The 20,516-nt window shown below is 40.3% G+C and overlaps 3 protein-coding genes across 4 annotated transcripts; all 3 read left to right on the top strand.

Annotated features, from left to right (window-relative positions):
* Positions 1-4,175, top strand: LOC129903548 (protein MITOFERRINLIKE 1, chloroplastic; the record flags this gene model as incomplete). The annotated part of the gene is made up of 2 exons (XM_055979100.1): positions 1-1,394; positions 3,746-4,175. A coding segment is annotated over one exon (1,350 nt), but the record flags the coding sequence as incomplete, so codon positions are not given.
* On the top strand, positions 2,340-3,739 carry LOC129904719 (uncharacterized). 2 transcript variants are annotated; one of them, XM_055980300.1, is made up of 3 exons: positions 2,340-2,426; positions 2,630-2,729; positions 2,911-3,739. In XM_055980300.1, exons 1-3 carry the CDS (start codon positions 2,399-2,401, stop codon positions 3,092-3,094), a joined length of 312 nt encoding a protein of 103 aa, XP_055836275.1. In that variant the 5' UTR covers positions 2,340-2,398; the 3' UTR covers positions 3,095-3,739. The 2 variants fall into 2 exon arrangements, with proteins under 2 accessions (XP_055836275.1, XP_055836276.1); XM_055980301.1 differs by having other exon boundaries at positions 2,664-2,729.
* A 637-nt stretch (positions 4,176-4,812) lies between the features above and the next one.
* LOC129904720 (L-type lectin-domain containing receptor kinase S.6) lies at positions 4,813-7,322 on the top strand. The gene has a single exon (XM_055980302.1). The coding sequence runs from the start codon at positions 5,081-5,083 to the stop codon at positions 7,109-7,111; it is 2,031 nt and encodes a 676-aa protein (XP_055836277.1). The 5' UTR covers positions 4,813-5,080; the 3' UTR covers positions 7,112-7,322.
* Positions 7,323-20,516: the final 13,194 nt, after the last annotated feature.

Here is a 20,516-nt window from a genome sequence, read left to right on the forward strand (position 1 = left end):
AATTGGGCTAAAACCAAGTATCCAAACCCATCCAAAGGTAAAAAGGACATTGACCTCACATCTCCAACAAAGTTCGGCTTCCATTTGCTTAATCACATCCAAAACTATGCGCCAAAGCCAAAAATCAGTGAGAAAATAGCAATGGAAACTCGAATTGGCAACTCCCTTAGCCTCCTTCTACAAGACCCCAATGACCTCAAAACTGACTTCAACTCCCTCTTCAACAATCTCAACACTTCCCTTTTGTCTACCCCAACTCTACACCGCAAGAATCCCAAATCAAGAAACCATCGTTTCAGTCACAATTTCAAGTTTTGCTCAACTTCTGTTTCAATTGATGCACAAATTAGGAACCCCACTTCGAATTTTCTAAAACCTGCTACTAGGGACTCCCCAAAAGTTCAGGTTCTGTTCAAGAATCTTTCTGTTGTTGAAAGGGCACTTATTGGTGCAGCTGGTGGTGGAATTGCTGGTGCATTCACGTATGTATGTCTTCACCCGCTTGACACAATCAAAACTAAGCTTCAAACTAAAGGGGCATCTGAAATTTACAATGGAGCTATTGATGCCTTTGTCAAGACTTTTCAAAGCAAGGGGATTCTGGGCTTTTACAGTGGTGTTTCTGCTGTAATTGTTGGGTCTACTGCTTCTTCTGCTGTGTATTTTGGGACTTGTGAGTTTGGAAAGTCAATCTTGTCCAAATTTCCGCAATATCCATCTGTGCTTATCCCACCAACAGCTGGTGCAATGGGGAATATAGTTTCATCTGCTATAATGGTGCCCAAGGAGTTGATTACTCAGAGAATGCAGGCTGGGGCTAAAGGGAGGTCTTGGCAGGTGTTAATGAGAATCTTGGAGAAAGATGGAGTTTTGGGGTTGTATGCTGGATATAGTGCTACATTGTTGAGGAATTTGCCTGCTGGGGTCTTGAGTTATTCATCATTTGAGTACTTGAAAGCCGCGGTATTGAGTAATGTGAAGAAGGAACGTTTGGAGCCATTTCAGAGTGTTTGTTGTGGGGCATTGGCCGGTGCAATATCAGCTTCACTAACAACCCCTTTGGATGTGGTGAAGACTAGGTTGATGACTCAAGTTCATTCTGAAGCTGCCAATAAGGTTGGTGCTGTAATGGTTACTGGCGTCTCGGCTACTGTTAGACAGATATTGATGGAAGAAGGTTGGGTTGGTTTTACGCGGGGAATGGGTCCTAGAGTACTTCATAGTGCTTGTTTTTCAGCTCTAGGGTACTTCGCATTTGAGACTGCTAGGCTTACAATTTTGGATCAGTATCTGAAGCATAAGGAGCTAGAGTCTTTGGTTCCTGCAGATGAAGCTGCACAGGCCAATTAGAATGTATGAATAATGGTTCTTACATACAACTGTTGAAACCTTTTGTAAGTGCACTTCTTTCTTATTGTTTCCAATCATATCTCTGTAGATTAATGTCTTCACAAGTTGAAACCTTTAGACCTTACAAGTTGGAGAAGAAGAATGTCTGTGGATTTGCTTGCTAATATTAGGCCTATTTGTGTAGTTGCTTGCCTCGTGCTTTTTGCTCTCTTATTCTTGCACTATATTACTACTATATAGCTTAGATGATTTGAAGTGCAGTTTAGTGAACTCTGGTAGGAAGCAGCAAAACTTTTACATATTGGATCTTATATAATCCATTTATTTAAAAATCAACTAACCATAAACAAAATGAGTGTTTCTATTCTAATTATGTATGACACTTAGGGTAATAGTCTAGTATTTACTTACCTGACTGAAAATGTGAGAACATGAACCTGCTGTTTAATATATTTGAATTTGATGAAGTTGTACAAGAGAATGCCTTATCTTGGAGCTCCACATTTATAGATTGAGACAATGAAAATGAACCACGAAAAAAATATAATGGAGCGGATAGTAACAGGTTAACACAATGTAAAGATGGATATGAACACTATTGGTTGGTTTGCTAGTTGACAGAATGATTGTGTCACATACTTCTTCTTAGGAAATAAAAGAATTTCTCAGGTTGCAGGTTTTTCTTTTTTATTTCTTTGCTCTTCTCTTCATTGAGTGGAATACAAAGTAGTCCCACTGTTGGCGTGACAGTGTTTTCTGGTGAGTTGTTGTAGCTAAGTCCTGCCTAGGAGGATTGTCTTCCTGGTTGACCTTTGTGGCTGAAGTAGTATTATGGTTAATCGTCTTAACATACCCTATTACCCTACTCTGCTATGTTTGATGCAGAGACTAGTTTTATACCGTAGTCAAGTTGCCTGAATGACATTTGAATTTGTCTTTTTTGGATCATCACCAGTCCCTTAGAAGATGTCCTTTAACTCTGTTATTAGGCTGTCCGTGTACTGGATTTATCCTTCATATCATACAGCATCTTTAATCATGACGTGGAATGTGCAGAATTCCTCCAAAAGCAGCAGGTACTGAGCATCCCTTTAAGCAACAATCTAACGAACATGTAAAGCTGATCAATAGAAAAAAAGGGGGGGGGAGGGGGGGAGGGAACTGCTAATGCCAGCTGGGAAAAATATCTTGAAATCCGTTTATGTTATTCAGGGGATCTTCCTCCACGGCATTATAACTTTCCAGAAATCCCTGCTTACATGTTATTTGGTTTTCTTAGTTCAGGTTTTTACTTCTTTTTTTTATGACGGTAGTGTTTGGGCCAACTTGCGCGCACTTCGACGATTCCATCACGTACTCGCTGCCTCACACCAGCACAGGTACCGGGTAACTCTACCTCTAAGACTTGGGCTATATAGGAAGAAATCACCTATTTTTTTAATTTTTTTTTGCTTCCATTGAGATTTGAACCTAACACCTCATAGTTCTTCTCCCACTGCATTGACCACCAGGCTGCACCTACTTAGCTCAAGGTTGTTTTTATCCATTGTCAATTTCTAGGTCCCCAATTGTTCGATGTGCTAGTTGGAAAGAGGATATTCTAACGGCTATTTCCCCACCTAGCAGTCCCTATTTGATCAATCTTATAGTATATGCAATTGCTAAAGCACCGACTTCAACCTTCTCGTTTCCACTTTCTGGCATGAATGTTGTAATCAACATTTTCCTGTTTCCAACTTTTTGAGAATGAAGGTTGTAATTGCCCCGACCATTTTTTTTTTTAATAAACGGACCTTACCCAAGGATCTCACCCCTCGTGGCGGTCAGGGGTTGAGCCACACACCCCCAAGCCTTATCATAAATAAAACAGAAAAATACAAGAAGGGGGACCAGCTGCTTTTAAGCCCATCCAAACACCCTCTAAGCCAAGAGAATTGGTCAAACTTGGATAGGAACATATTTGTGTATGACATCCAAAGATTATTGTCCTGCCAAACCACTTCTCCTTGTCTAGACAGCCTTACAGTTAGAAATACTATGTTGTTGAGTTAAGAGTTTAATCATATGCTGTAATGACAGAAGTCTCAGTGGATTGTTCAGCCAAAAAATGTGAAGAGTTGCATCTTAGACCAATAAAAGCTCTTAATACTCTCTTTCTACTGTTTCTTCCAAGCCATTATTTGGACTATGATCTCTAAAAGGCAATGCACATATTTGATGATTATGTGTGTTAAGTACTCTTTAATTAGCAGAAAAGAAAGAAGCTCCTTCCTTTGTTAGCTGCCTTCTATTGAGATATGCAATTAGTTTAACCAGTTCTGCAGTATGTTTTAGTTGAGTGGTTCTTATACTCTCGTCTGCTGATCCGTTGACCTTCTTTTTCATTCTTTTGTAGATGCATTAAACGAAGCAGTAGCCCTGTTTGGGACTTCTCTCTTCAGTTACCCATGCCTGTCAATTCTAGTCTCCTCATCGGCAGCTGGAATCCTACCTTGTAATTCCTGCAACTAGTTCAGAGACTAAGTTATTTTACGTCAATGAATAGGATACAATAAATAACTATATCGGAAAGAGTATATCTTCCTAGCTACGAGCTCATTGTTGTGCTGCTTAGACTACACAGCTTTTGAAAATTTTCATCCTTAGAAAAGCTTCCAGGCTGATTGTATTTAAGTCAAAAAAGGCTTGTTTGGTGCTCCGATATACCAACATTTTCAATATGTTTTGCAGTTTCATCAAGGAAATTTTTGTGTATAGCACCTGAACAAGTGATACTCTTACCAGCAGCTAGCTTCTTCTGTCAATACAACAGTGACTTTCTTGGAGTGAGTTCTACTCATTTGGTTACTGATGAGTAGTTCTATCATTTTGGTTTTGGCTTCAGTAGTATATACCTCATGAAATTAGCCACTGATGTTTGCTTTAGAATTGATGCATCATTTGAACTTTTACATGGTTCATAAGTTGATTTCCAAACTTATGATATTGAAATTTGAATCGCGATCTTTTTGGTTGAGTTGTTGCATGTAGACAGCGACTTTCCAATTCAATTTCTTTACATTGTTACGATTTTTTTTTGGTACGAAGTTACAGTCCAAATCTGTTGTTAATTGTGAAGGATTGCACAGTGAGTATGTTGTTGTTGGTACTTTAAAAGAACGATGAAATTGGAAAAATCTTAAGCCACATGGTCATAGTATAATTTGATCTAAACATATTTTTTTTAAAAGAATATACCTATAACCCATACATATAGGAAATGACCCGTGAATTTGTCCTCACTTGATAAATTGTAAAAAAATTGATCTAAACTTCATAAGTTGTAGCTTTACTCAGAACTTGTGATCTAATATCTAATTTCTGTCATATAAGCAAAAGCTAAAACTTATATCTGTTATGAATTTTAGTAGGCAAAACATGTGATTAATTGAACAGATTCACGTATGTCCACGACTTATGCCTGATGATATTGCGTCTAATACATAAAATTGTGAAAGTAAATTCGAACAGTCAGCAATTAAATTAGTAACCTAAAGATATTTAAAGCCCAGGCCAGTTGCACTCCAGCAAACTCAACCCGACCCGAATTGACCCAAGTAACTATACTAACCGCTCTATCGTTTCCCGCTCAAATTGATGCAACTGCAAAGCTCTTTGCTTCTGCAATTCTGCAAATCTCTGCAAAAACCCAGAAATCAATCTCTGAAAATCTTCAGAATTCATAATCAAAATGAGTTTTTCTTTGCAAAATCTCATAAGGGTCTCTCTGTTCTTCGTCTTCACCATAAATTCACCTTCCCTTTCAGCTCCTTTCTTGCCCCTAAACAATGTCACACTCTATGGTGACGCTTCATTCACCGAAAAATCAATCAACCTCACCCAAGAACGCAACTGTTCATCATCATCATCATCATCTCCCATTTCTGCCATTGGAAGAGCTTTCTACACATACCCAGTTCGTTTTCTTGATTCTTTAACCAATAACACTGCTTCTTTCTTGTGTACTTTCTCTTTTACTGTACTCCCTACCCCTTCTTGCCCTTTTGGTGATGGCATGGCGTTTTTGGTCACTTCTGATGTTGATTCTGTGAGTATTTCTGATGGGTATATGGGTCTTCCGAATTCCGATACGGAAGATTCGTTCTTGGCTGTGGAATTCAATACCAATGATAACCGTATTGGTGTTGATACTAAAGAAATTAGGTCTTTAGCTTCTGCTAATGTTGATTCAGCTGGGATTGATTTGAAAAGTGGGAAAGAAATGGCGGGTCGGATTGAGTATAAAGATTCGGAGAAGATGATCAAAGTTTGGATTGGGTATGAACTGCAAATTAGGCCTCCTAGTCCTGTTCTTTCTACCCGTATTGATATTTCCAATCAGTTGAAGGAGTTTATGAGGATTGGTTTTACTGCTAAAGGGTCTGCAGTTTATAGCATTAATCGTTGGCGATTTAGAACGTTTGGATTGATTTCGTCTCCTATGTCATCGTCTTGGGATCAATCCGATGAAGGAAACTGTTTGATGTGTTTCCCTGAGGAGGAAATTGGTGGGCATATTTCTGATTATCATCATAGTAGTAGTAGTAAAAGTTTACTGAACTTGACTTATGGAGGGTTAGCTGCAATTGTCACACTTGTTGGTTGTGTTCTGTCTGTTGTGCTTGTTCTTGCGTTAAGGAGGAAAAGACGCGATAGAGTGGGGGAGAACAATGAAAGGCAAATGTGTAGATTACAAGGAAATAGAGTGCCTCAAAGATTGTCATTATCTGAAATAAAATCAGCCACAGAATGTTTTAATCATGAAAGGATAATTGGAGAAGGAGCATCTGCTGTTGTGTACGAAGGGGAAATTCCTTCTAGGGGATCTGTGGCTGTTAAGAGATTTGTACAAGGGAGTAGATTGGGTCCTTCACATATTCCTTTCAATACTGAATTTGCTTCGATGGTTGGCTGTTTAAGACACAAGAATTTGATTCAGCTTCAAGGATGGTGTTGTGAGAGGAATGAATTGGTGTTAGTGTATGAATTCATGCCTAATGGTAGCCTGGACAAAATCCTCCACGACCGATCGCATTTGACTAAGTTTCTGACATGGGAGAGAAGACTGAACATAGTTATTGGTGTGTCATCTGCTCTTATGTATCTTCATGAAGAGTGTGAAAATCATATAATTCACAGAGATGTGAAGAGTTGCAATATAATGCTTGATGCTGAGTTCAATGCCAAGCTTGGAGATTTCGGTTTGGCAGAGGTGTTTGATAATTCTAAGACAAGGGATGCTACTGTACCAGCTGGAACAATGGGATATTTTGCACCTGAGTATGTCTATTCTGGTGTTCCAACTGTTAAAACAGATGTGTATAGCTTTGGTGTTGTGGTACTGGAAGTGGCATCAGGTAGAAAGCCTATCGATGAAGGTGGCGTTTTGATTACTGACTGGGTGTGGGACTTGTGGGAGAAAGGGAGGATAACTGAGGCTGCTGATCCGAAACTAATGGGGCGGTTTCAGAAGAACGAGATGGATAGAATGCTCATCGTGGGACTTTCTTGTGTGCATCCCGATCATGAGAAGAGACCGAGAATGAGAGAAGTTTCCCGTATGCTTAAAGATGAAGCTCCACTTCTCATTTTACCTCCAATGAAGCCAACTGTGAGAATTCAATCTGTTTTACCAGAGGGTTGTGAAGAAATCATGAATTGGGCTTCAAGAATGGAGGATACACCATGGTCCACTCCAAGAACTCATTTTAGCAGGAATTAGCTTAGAGCAATAACTCATTGCTGTTCTTAAGTCAGTAGGATTGATTCATTTTTTTGTGCTATTCAAGATTTATGAATACTTACTACATTGAATGTCTGATTTTTACGTATGTTTGCAACAAGTAGTGCAGATATTGCAAAAATTGGTGGAGTAGAATCTGTTATCTAGTACAGTATTTTGAAATTTTACCTTGTGTTGAAACGTAAAAGCACTTTCAAGTACTTGTGTTTTATTATTCATACACCTTGTTCATGAAAAATTCTTAAAGCTAATTGATTGCTAATAAAACTATACTAGATTGGTTGAGAACAAAATCTAACCAAACAAACATATACACACACATATGTGTATTACTCTAGCTCAATAAGATTAAAAAATATATTAATTAAAACTAGATTAAGAACTTATATTAGTAGAAGTATTTTAGGTTCGATAAATCAATGAAGTAAAACAAAAAAAGATTATTCGGAAATTTAGCAAATAATATTTTTATTGATTATAATTTATACATGCGTACCATTGATAGCTTCAGGGATTCAACCCCTTCGCTTCTTATTGTTAAGAAAAAATTTTAAAAAATCATATGCAATTAAGCTAGTGTCAAATCTTTTCTTAAACTTTGATCAACATATTAGTCGTACAATACGTACTCCTAAAGATTTGAGCAAGTTCATACGACAACGATAATAACATACTAGTGTAATTTCATAAGTAGGTTCTAAAGAGAATAGAATATACATAGACTTTTTTCCTACCTTAGAGAGTTAGAAACACTGTTTTCCATAGATGTTTCAACTGCATCAAATTGAAATAGTTATGAATGAGAAAATGCGGCAACGAAGAAAACATGATAATTACTATAGAAAGCAATACAAAGCATACAAAAAAGAATAGTAACAATGTCGTATGGCAACAAATATATATAAAAAAGAAGAAGAAGAAACTACATGAATAAGGCTAATACTATGACATGCACGATGTTACAGGCTACCACCAAGCCTAATTCCACTCAAAAACACGACCACACTCAACTATCTACTAATCTTCTACCCTAATTCTCGACTTCCATACTCTTTATCTAAGGTCACGTACTAAGTGAGATGCACTTGTGCAATGTACAACCTCTACCTCTACTTCTCCTTATTCCCACCATATTCAACTCACTAGGACATCTATGCATCTCTTTTTCACATATCCAAATTATTTCAACTTCACCACCCCTTATTCTAGTTTTATCTCTCTAAGTATGTCCACAACATACATGCATCTTAGCATCCTCATTTTTGCAACTTGTATCTTTTGAATATAAGAGTTTTGACTGACCAGACTTCGCCTATACAAGAAAGCCGGTAAATGAATGGTCGATTTTTCGGTCAATCCCAAAATGTCCTTTTCTTTGTGATAGTTTTAATCAAAATAGAAATTGTATGTGTTGTTCCGTACTTAATAATTATACAACCATTATACTGAGACATTAAATCGACTAGTTCAAGTATATACTAGCGGAACAAAAAGTTTAATTTTCATTTAATAAGAAACTTTGCCGCGTCATACTTTTAATAACACTTAATATGGTAAAAATTTATCCCTACCCAATATTTATATCAATTCAATAGATGCATATATGTATTTGTAAATAAATTTTAACACTTAATCATAATTCATTAACATATATTTTCACCTAATTAAATCACTCAATAACAACAAATTTAAATGATTTAGTGTAAAAATCCAATATGAATAAGCATTTACCCACCTAATATTTATGTGGGAAAAAAAGATCTTAAAATTTTACGTTGATTAAATAATTAAAGATTATTGAACTAATATACTTCCTCTATCCTAATTTATGTGATACTCATTTTTTTTAGATTGTCCCAAAAAATGACATATTTTCTATTTTTAGTAAATAATTTGATTTTAAAATTCTCATTTTACATGATTAATAGCCACAAAATATTTATTGCTTATTTTAGATCATTCATTTCAAAAGTCTTCCTTTTATTCTTAAACTTCATGTCTAGTCAACCAATTTCGCATAAATTAGGACGAAAAAAGTATATACATAAATACTTCTTCTTTTTTGGTAGAAAAAAGATAAGTTGCATTAATTAAAATAAGTTATTATAGGGAGTAATGGCCCTATTCTAGAAGTACAAAAGAAGATTACTAACATTGTAGTGTGAGATGCACTACATGCCTCACTAGTTAGACTAACAACTATTGAGTTACAAAAAGTTGTTTGTCCACAAAAAGTGGTGCCTACTCTATCTGCTTCGATCATCGATTCCACAAAAAGAGGAGGGCTATCAAAAAGTGTTATGATAGTTAGATGTCACAGGGCTAAATTCAACGCCGCGTGGGACAACCTAAAACTGCTAACTCAAGGCAAGTTAAGGCTAAGTCCGAAACACAATCTTGCACACAAGGCAAGAACAACAGCAAGAACGTCTAGCAAACAGTCCACACAAATAGCCACAAAGATAGAATGCAAGAGGGAAAGCTTTTGGAGGCCAAGGAGCCAATTTTCTGGTGATATATTTCTGAATCCCTTTACAATCTGTCCAAAGGGACTTATATACTAGACAAGGGGGTGAAGCCCCAATGTAAAATAATACTAGACTAGGCAGCTATGCTACTTTCTAGGTTGGGCGCTCATGCTGGGCTGTCAGGCGCCCATGTGCTCTGCCAGGCGCCCATGCTGGGCTGTCAGACGCCCATGTGCTCTGTCAGGTGCCCATGCTGCCTTGTCTGCTGACGTGTCCTTTGGGCCTACTGGCAGTGTTGGGCCAAATGCTGGCATTGAAGGGCCAGAATGGTGCAAGTCCAGCATAGGTCCATGCAGGACGGCACATATAGCTTCATTATTTGCTCCATATTTAACTAGCCTATCTATTGCCTTATTCTATTCCCCGAAAATATGAGTAGGAATCGCGACGGGGCGGGTTTAGAGCTACGCGGGACGGGGCTAAAAGTTATATGGGGTGGGGCGAACGGGGCGAGTTAAAGTAATTAGTTTTAAAATTAATGTTGGGCTGGGCGGGTTGTAGGTTTAAGGTATCAAATAAGAATTCGAAGAAAATTAAATCTTTGTAATTAGTAAAAATCAAGGATATAAACTTTATATATTAAATTTTGACTTTAATTTTAATGTTCTTCTAAAAAATATTAAATTAGGCGTGTCCACTAAATTGTTAGTTGTTGAAATGTTAATTAGAAACAGTTAATTAGCGATTAAGAAATAATTATTGAAATGTTAACTAGAAATAGTTAATTTGAAACAGTTAACTAGTTGTTGAGATGCTAATTAGAGAAAAATGAAAAAAAATATTATGAATTTTATTATTTTCATATTAAACTCAATTAAAAAATAAAAATACTTAAAAATTTATGTAGGGCAAGTTTACATGGAGCAGAGCGAGGCAGGTTGAAAATGAAAACAATTCTCGTGCAAGGCGGGGCATGGTGGTTTAAAAAAATTATGAATTAAGCTCAACCCGTACCGTTCCTTTCCGTCTCGTCTCATTGCCATCCCTAAATGTGAGTAATGAGTGAACCACGGAGCTATCAAAATGCGGACCTACAATCAGACAAAATGTTAGCATATATTGTGTTGAAGGATGATAGCAATGTGATTACCTCTTTTGCATCAATTTCCACTTGAAGTAGATATAAGTTCATATGCATAGCTAAAAATAGGCCATGGTATAGACCATTTAGTTCAGCTTCAGTGATTGTAGTATATAGAATATGCATATAGCAGCCTAGTATCCAATTACCATCTGAGTTCCTAAAATCCCTCTTATGCCTCCACTATCCGACTATTTGTAAAGGCCCTATTAGTATTGTTTGTAATAATTTTATTTAGGGAGTATCCATTTTTGTAATTGGTTATGGGCACCTTGGGAATGAACGCCCTAGACAAATAGTGATATTTGTTGGGAGTAGGAAGCACCATAACTAAAACACAATTAAAGTTTGATATGATAATAAATAATAAAAATAAATTAGACACAAGAATTTTACGTGAAAACCGCTCAAACAGATAGAGGAAAAAAACCACGAGTAGGAGGATTTTACTATGATAATATGGGAATACACTGCTCTCAAATACAAGAAGAAAACAACAATTAACACTTCTCTCTTGTAAAAGGAACAACTCACTAAAAAGGACACTCAAGACTACAATATTTATCTTGCGGTATAACTCTCTTTGTGTTCTTACTCTATTTTTTTGAATGAATTAAATGAGGCCACAAGGCCCTCTATTTATAGGAGAATGAAAACGCGTAAAAGAATTCTACGCGTTTTATTTTTACACGTAAAAGGAGGCTGCTGGCTGGCAATAATTTTTCAAAAATTGTTGTTGCCTACCTTTTACTTTTCCTTCCTTTTTACTTTTCTTTTTTTTGACTTTTCTTGCATTCTCCCACTTGAAGATTTAATTGAGAATCAATTAAGTCTTCACACCATCCTTTCTACCCAATTATTGCAATGTTACGTATTTGCTAGGCCAACAGAAGATCGACACCATATAAACTTGTTACTGTTGATCGGCTTCGTAAATCTATCTGTTAAGTTGTCATTAGTGTGAATTTTCTGAACATCCACACTGCTTTCTTCCACCTTCTCACGAACAAAGTGATACTGAACTCGTATGTGTTTTGTTCTTTAATGAAATGTCGGATTCTTTACAAGATGCAAAGCGCTCTGACTGTCACAAAATAGAGCAACCTTCTCTTGTTTGTGCTCGAGCTCCTCCAGTAACATCTGCATCCATATTGCCTCTTTGCTATCTTGTGTAGCTGCTACATATTCTGCTTCCATTGTAGATGTATCCACGATAGATTGCAGTTTTGAAACCCATCTTACAGCTCCTCCAGCAAGAGTAAACACATAACCTGTGGTGGACTTGCTTTTATCAAGATCTCTTGCATAATCTGAATTAACATAACCTTTAACAATAAAGTCTGATCCTTCATAAAACATTGCAACATCTGAGGTACCTGTCACGCCCCGGGAGGGTACCCTAGACGTAACCGGCACCCGAAGGCTATCTCTGACCTCCGAGCGAACCACTTGGGACAATCACTCATTCATTCAAGCACATTCTATTAGCAGAAAACTCAATTTAAGAAATACTTCTCATATCATAAGGGCCGAAGGCCAAACATTTATAATCAAGACGATAATCAAAATAGGAATCCTCAAGATGGCCGCTCGACCTCCTCACATCTTAGTCTATGAAGCCTCTATTCAAGTCTAAAAGGTGCCAATGACAAGCCCATGGCTACCGACAATCTAAATAAAGAAGAGACAATCCAAAAACTGTACAGGAAGGCCCAATATCCTCCAGGAACTAGGAGGACTCACCGACTGGCTGAAAGTGTAAGTTGATCTTCAACGGAGCGCCGGTTGATGATCTCTAGTACCTGTCTCTGCATCATGAAACGATGCAGGCCAAATGACGTCAGTACATGGAATGTACGAGTATGTAAAATGGTTGAATACAACGAACATCAAGGAAGAATAATTCAACTCGGGAGCTCAACTTAAAAGGGATGACAACTCAATCAAATGTCCTAAGTCTAAACAAGGATATGATTTAGACTAGACCAATCATATACAATTCAACTCAATCTGACTCAGAGTACTATCAACACTTATTTGGGAGTTTCTCTTAACCGACAACCAACACTTATGAGCCAGTAAAGGTACAACGAAACGACGTCGTTGCCACGCCCGTTCATACCTTGCCATGGCATGAACGACGAACACTCATGGATCCAATCCAACCAGGTCCTATAATGTCAGGACAAAAGCTCTCGGGGAAGCATCCGACTTTAACGGTTCAATCCCCCCTACGTTTGGCAACACAGGTATTGGGTTCGAGTATGGACTATACTCTTGCCCAATTCGGTGCTCGATACTCCTCCCAAGACTCTATGCTCATAAAACTCCATCAAATCAACTCAATTAACTCATATCAACAAGTCTCATTACAACCTTGTCAACTCATCAACTCTATCACAATCAAGTCTAAATCTCAATGCTCAATCTCAATCATACCTTCAAGGAAGTTTTAAATGCACATAAATAACATTATCTAGATATAATCAATCATTACCTCTATCCATTTGAGAAAATCCTTGTGACTCATCACATCCTCAAGACTTCAAATCGACATTTTTATAATAAGCAACATGTTTAAGAAAATAGTATACTTGATCAAGTCTACATAATTAAGAAGACCAATGAAACATATTTAGCAACTCATTTCTTCATCATCTCATACTCACATAAGGGCTCATTTTAGGAACCTCTTAGCTCAACAACATTGGCGCATAAATAATTAAATAAAATGGAGACAAAGCTCATTCAAATATGTACCATACCAAGAAACTCCATTTTCATGAATATCTAACCTCAAAACAAGAATAGGGCACATGGATGGACTCAACCCATGTTTTGGATAGCCTTACATACCTTAGTGAAGACTTGAAGAAAACCTTGTAGTTGGGTCTTCAATGGAGGACTCAAATCTTGAAGTTCTTGGACTCCTTTTTGGTTGGAAATGGAGAAGAAGAGAAGAGAGAAGGGAGAGGAGCTAGGGCTTTTCTTTAGAGAGAGAGTGGGGGCTGAATAAATGCCCCCAAAATACACAAGGCTTGTGTATATATAATTTGGGAAATTTCCCAAATTGCCCTTCCTCCAATTTCTGAAAATCAGGCAAAAATGCCCTTGGCGCGATAGTGGCGCGTCGCGCCCTTACAGCGCCAAGGCCAATTACGCCCAAAACCTGTACAACTTTTAGTGGCGCGTCGCGCCAAGGACCAAACTACTGAGGTATGTTTCTGGCGCGATAGTGGCGCGTCGCGCCCTTACAGCGCCAAGCCTATTATTCTAAATTCTAGGAATTTGGCCTGAAAAACCCTGCACAACTTTTAGTGGCGCGTCGCGCCAAGGACCAAACTACTGAGGCATGTTTCTGGCGCGATAGTGGCGCGTCGCGCCCTTACAGCGCCAAAGCCATATCCCCAGCAGTTGCAACCCAGGCCAAAAATGAAATTCCTGTCGTGCTAGTTCGTCTTCGGATCGTCATATCTTTTGACTCCGAACTCCAAAATTTACGTTCTTGGTGGCGTTGGAAAGAAGACTCGACGACCTTTAATTTGATAGGTCATGGGCCACCCAGATTGACGTCCTTCAAAAGATAGGGTCGTTAAAAGTTGACCCTTACATGAACTCGTCCTAAACTTAGCCACGACGGATCTTTTGGACTTATCTCGGTCCTAGGGGTCCTCAATGACCCCACATCACCTCCAACGCTCTTAAATTCCTCAAGGACTCATCTTAACTTGAGCACATACTTCGAAATAAATACGATGGGCCCCACACGTGTACAAAGAAAGCCCGAATCTTAGGAAGAAATTTTGAGGGGTGTTACATTATCTCCCCCTTGGGATCATTAGTCCTCGAATGACAAGCAACCAAGAATGGACTCGGGGTACAAATCACAATCAAAACTCAGTCATTCAATCAATCAAATTCTCAATCAAATATCAATCAAAACTCAAAAAGGTACGAATGAATTCGAGTCAAGAAAGTAGTCATTACCTTCAATGCTCTCCTCGGTAGGCACGAATAGATGTGGGTATTTAGACTTCATGGCTTCCTCCGCTTCCCACGTGGCTTCCTCAACAAATTGGTTCCTCCACAAGACTTTGACTGAGGTGACCTCCTTGTTCCTCAATTTGCGGATTTGGCGATCAAGGATTTGGATTGGGACCTCCTCATAGGATAAGCTATCCTTAATTCCAACGCTTTCAATAGGGACTACCAATGAAGGGTCACCCAAGCACTTTTTCAACATTGAAACGTGGAACACCGGATGAATAGAAGCTAGTTCTGAGGGTAGGTCCAGCTCATAAGCGACACTCCCGATCCGCCTCAAAATTTGGTACGGGCCAATGTATCGAGGACTAAATTTCCCCTTCTTTCCAAACCTCATGACCCCCTTCATGGGTGACACTTTCAAATACACCCAATCATCCACCTCAAACTCTAAGTCTCTCCTTCTCACATCGGTGTATGATTTTTGGCGACTTTGGGCTGTCTTTAGCCTCTCTCGGATAACTCGTACCTTCTCCATGGCTTGATGGACGAGGTTAGGCCCAATCAACTCGGCTTCACCAACTTCAAACCACCCAATGGGCGATCTACACCTCCTCCCATACAAGGCTTCATAAGGAGCCATTTGAATGCTTGCATGGTAGCTATTGTTATATGCAAACTCTATAAGAGGCAAGTGATCGTCCCAATTTCCCTTGAAGTCAAGCACACACGCTCTCAGCATATCTTCCAATGTCTGAATTGTGTGCTCTGCTTGGCCATCTGTCTGGGGATGGAATGCTGTACTCAAGTTCACCCTCGAACCTAATCCCTTCTGAAAGGATTTCCAAAATTGGGAAGTGAATTGGGCTCCTCGGTCTGAGATAATAAACAAAGGGACCCCATGCAATCTGACGATCTCCTGTATATACAACTTTGTATATTCTTCTGCGGTGTCAGTAGTCTTAACCGCCAAGAAGTGAGCTGATTTCGTCATTCTATCCACAATTACCCAAATGGAATCATAGTGCTTTCGAGACTTCGGCAAGCCTGTAATAAAGTCCATGTTGATCATCTCCCACTTCCATTCTGGAATTTCTATGTTTTGGGCTAAACCACAGGGCCTTTGATGCTCAACCTTCACTTGTTGACAATTCGGGCATTTGGAAACGAATTCCACAATATCCTTCTTCATCCCGCTCCACCAGTAGATCTCTCTTAAGTCATGGTACATTTTTGTGGAACCCGGATGAATAGAGTATCTAGAACTATGCGCTTCGACCATAATCCTCTCTCGAACATCATCAACATCCAGCACGCATAATCTATTTTGGTACCGTAACACACCATCTTCCCCTTGGGTAAAAACCATTACCTCTTGTTTGTGAACGCCTCCTTTCAATTGGAGAAGGACGGGATCTTGGTCTTGCTTCTCCTTCACCTCTGCCACAAGTGAGGACGTAGACCCATCCTGAATGGTAACTCTGCCTTCATTGTTCTCTTCCAGATGAACTCCCAATCGGACTAATCTGTGTACCTCTTTCGCTAATTCCCTCTTTCCTTCCTCCACGTGGCTAGTGCTACCCATGGACAACCTGCTAAGAGCATCAGCAACAACATTAGCTTTACCTGGATGGAAGAGGATGCTCATATCATAGTCCTTGAGTAGCTCAAGCCATCTCCTTTGCCTAAGGTTGAGTTCCTTCTGGCTAAAGACGTATTGCAAGCTCTTGTGATCGGTGAATACATCGATATGCACTCCATACAGGTAGTGGCGCCAGATTTTAAGTGCAAACACCACAGCTGCCAGCTCAAGGTCATGAGTTGGGTAATTCCTCTCATGAAGCTTAAGCTGTCTTGAAGCATAGGCTATCACCTTTCCCCTTTGCATCAACATACAACCCAAACCAACTCTGGAGGCATCACAATAAATCACAAAACCTTTTGTTCCATCGGGCAAGGTTAGAACAGGAGCAGTGGTTAGCTTGGTCTTCAATTTCTGGAAACTCTCCTCACAAGCATCAGACCATTGGAACTTAGCCTTCTTTTGGGTCAGCTTAGTCAATGGTGATGATATGGATGAGAATCCCTCTACAAACCTTCGATAGTACCCGGCCAAGCCCAGAAAGCTCCTTATCTCTGTTGGGGATGTGGGTCTAGGCCAATTTTTCACAGCTTCTATTTTCTGAGCATCCACCTGAATACCATCTCCATATACAATGTGGCCTAAGAAGGCCACCGATGCAAGCCAAAATTCACATTTAGAGAACTTTGCATACAATACCTGGTCCCTCAAAGTTTGTAGAACGACTCTAAGATGATAGGCATGCTCCTCTTCATTCTTGGAGTAAACCAGAATATCATCTATGAATACAATCACAAACATATCAAGGTACGGTTTGAATACTCGGTTCATGAGATCCATAAAAGCGGCGGGAGCATTAGTCAACCCAAAAGACATGACTAAAAATTCAAAGTGGCCATAACGAGTCCGGAAAGCAGTCTTCGGAACATCGCATTCTCTCACCTTCAACTGGTGGTAGCCGGATCTCAAGTCTATCTTTGAGAAACAAGTGGCACCTTGAAGTTGGTCGAATAAGTCATCTATTCTGGGAAGAGGGTATTTGTTCTTTACAGTGACCTTATTTAACTGCCTGTAGTCGATACACATTCTAAGGGACCCATCCTTCTTCCGCACAAATAGGACCGGAGCACCCCATGGCGAGACACTCGGCCTAATGAATCCCTTATCTAACAAGTCCTTCAGCTGCTCCTTCAACTCCTTCAACTCGGCCGGAGCCATTCTATATGGGGGAATTGAGATAGGCTGGGTATCAGGAAGAACATCAATCCCGAAGTCGATCTCTCTATCAGGAGGGACTCCAGGCAGATCTTCAGGAAAGACATCTGGAAACTCGTTGACAATCGGGACCGACTCAAGGGATGGAGACTCAATGCTGTCATCTTTCACTCGGACAAGGTGATAGATACACCCTTTTGAGATTAGCTTCCTGGCCCTAAGGTATGAAATAAACTTACCCTTAGGCGTAATAGGACTACCCCTCCATTCTATGACAGCCTTATTCGGGAATCTGAAAGTGACAATTTGAGTTCTACAATCAATAGAGGCATAGCAGACATAAAGCCAGTCCATACCAAGGATCACGTCGAAATCAACCATGTCTAACTCAACCAAGTCAGCCAAGGTGTCCCTGTGATGAATTGACACAGTGCAATCTCTATAGACTCTCTCAGCTAAGACAGAATCACCGACAGGAGTAGCCACACAAAAGGGCTCAAGAAGACGTTCAGGGATTTTATTGAACTTACTAGCCACATAAGGAGTCACAAAAGATAGGGTGGCACCTGGGTCCATCAATACATAACAATCAAAAGAAGAGACTCGAATCATACCCGTCACGATGTTTGGAGAGTTCTCCTGATCTTGGCGACTACCCATGGCATATAGGCGGTTTGTACCTCCACTCGTCCCTGGAGTAGTGCCCCTCTGATTACCTCTAGCTGGTGGTGCGGTGGCAGAGGACTGGGCCCTGTTCCCCCATGTTGGGCATTCCCTCAGAAGATGGCCCATTTGGCCGCATTTATAGCAACCAACCCTTTCTGCTCTGCATTCTCCCAAGTGGAGCCTACCACACTTGCTGCATGGTGGCTTTCCCTTCGAACCTTGACTTACACTGGCCGGGGATTGAGAAACCTGAGGTCTGAAATTTTGGCGACTTTGTCCCTGCCGATCATACCTGTCCTGCGGCATCGGTGCGCTGGCGGTAGATGAGGCATAGGTGGAAGGTCTCTTCTGGAAGAAGGACCTGTTGCCCTTGCCTTGCCTCTGCTCATTCTCATGCCCAGATGACCTTGCCTTTTTGCTCAGGTGCTCTTCTCTGTCTTTTCTCTTTTCCTCCTCTACCTGTTGAGCATACACCATTAATCTGGAAAGGTCCATATCCGAGATCAACAATGCTGCCTTGCATTCCTTCTTCACATGCCTCCCTAATCCGGAGACGAACTTTCTCATCTTCGACCTCACATCAGGAATCATTTCTGGAGCATACCTGGACAGCTGGATGAACCTTAGGCCATACTTCTTAGCCGACATACCTTCCTGTTTCAGATTAACAAATTCCTCCACCTTCGCTTCCCTCAATTCTCGGGGAAAGAAGTAGTCAAGAAAAGCTCCCTCAAATTCATCCCACCTAGCAGGTTCAGCATCTTCACCCCTACCTTGTTCCCATTGGTTATACCAAATGTTTGCCACATCTTTGAGTTGATAAGACACCAACTCGACCCCCTCAATTTCCGTAGCATGCATAGCTTTCAGAATCTTCCACATTTCATCAATAAAGTTTTGGGGATCTTCATCGACCTTAGAACCCGTGAATGCCGGCGGATTCATCCTCAGAAAGTCTCTAATTCTAGTGGCAGCAGATGGCTCCTGAGAACTAGAGCTGAGAGTCGGCGAACTCTGATTACCGCTTCGGGCAGCCATTAGTTGCGTGAGCATTGCAGTTGCCCCCCGAAATTCAGCCTCTGATGTGGGTACAGGTGGGGTAGATGGCACTTGAGGTGCCTCCGCATATCTCGAGGGTCGGCCTCTAGCCCTTGCTGGGCGTGCCTATGACTGTGGCATCCCCGCATTATCGATATTCCTCTGGCTAGCGGTACGTTTAAGAGGCATTATCTGTAACGTATGAACGCACAAATTAGAAAGGAAGTTTCATGGAGTTCAACTCCATCGCACGAATTTAGAGTATGAAAGAAGGGAAACAATTCCTAATGTCCTATAGCCTCCTGCTCATAAGTGTGGTGCACAACACACCCATAAGCAAGACTCTACTAGACACGGCTTTATAGACTCCCTAGGACACTTGAACTCTGTGCTCTGATACCATGTTGTCACGCCCCGAGAGGGTACCCTAGACGTAACCGGCACCCGAAGGCCATCTCTGACCTCCGAGCGAACCACTTGGGACAATCACTCATTCATTCAAGCACATTCTATTAGCAGAAAACTCAATTTAAGAAATACTTCTCATATCATAAGGGCCAAAGGCCAAACATTTACAATCAAGACGATAATCAAAATAGGAATCCTCAAGATGGCCGCTCGACCTCCTCACATCTTAGTCTATGAAGCCTCTATTCAAGTCTAAAAGGTGCCAATGACAAGCCCATGGCTACCGACAATCTAAATAAAGAAGAGACAATCCAAAAACTGTACAGGAAGGCCCAATATCCTCCAGGAACTAGGAGGACTCACCGACTGGCTGAAAGTGTAAGTTGATCTTCAACGGAGCGCCGGTTGATGATCTCTAGTACCTGTCTCTGCATCATGAAACGATGCAGGCCAAATGGCGTCAGTACATGGAATGTACGAGTATGTAAAATGGCTGAATACAACGAACATCAAGGAAGAATAATTCAACTCGGGAGCTCAACTTAAAAGGGATGACAACTCAATCAAATGTCCTAAGTCTAAACAAGGATATGATTTAGACTAGACCAATCATATACAATTCAACTCAATCTGACTCAGAGTACTATCAACACTTATTTGGGAGTTTCTCTTAACCGACAACCAACACTTATGAGCCAGTGAAGGTACAACGAAACGACGTCGTTGCCACGCCCGTTCATACCTTGCCAGGGCATGAACGACGAACACTCATGGATCCAATCCAACCAGGTCCTATAATGTCAGGACAAAAGCTCTCGGGGAAGCATTCGACTTTAATGGTTCAATCCCCCCTACGTTTGGCAACACAGGTATTGGGTTCGA

This window comes from Solanum dulcamara, chromosome 9 (assembly GCF_947179165.1).
Source record: "Solanum dulcamara chromosome 9, daSolDulc1.2, whole genome shotgun sequence".
Lineage (NCBI taxonomy): Eukaryota > Viridiplantae > Streptophyta > Magnoliopsida > Solanales > Solanaceae > Solanum > Solanum dulcamara.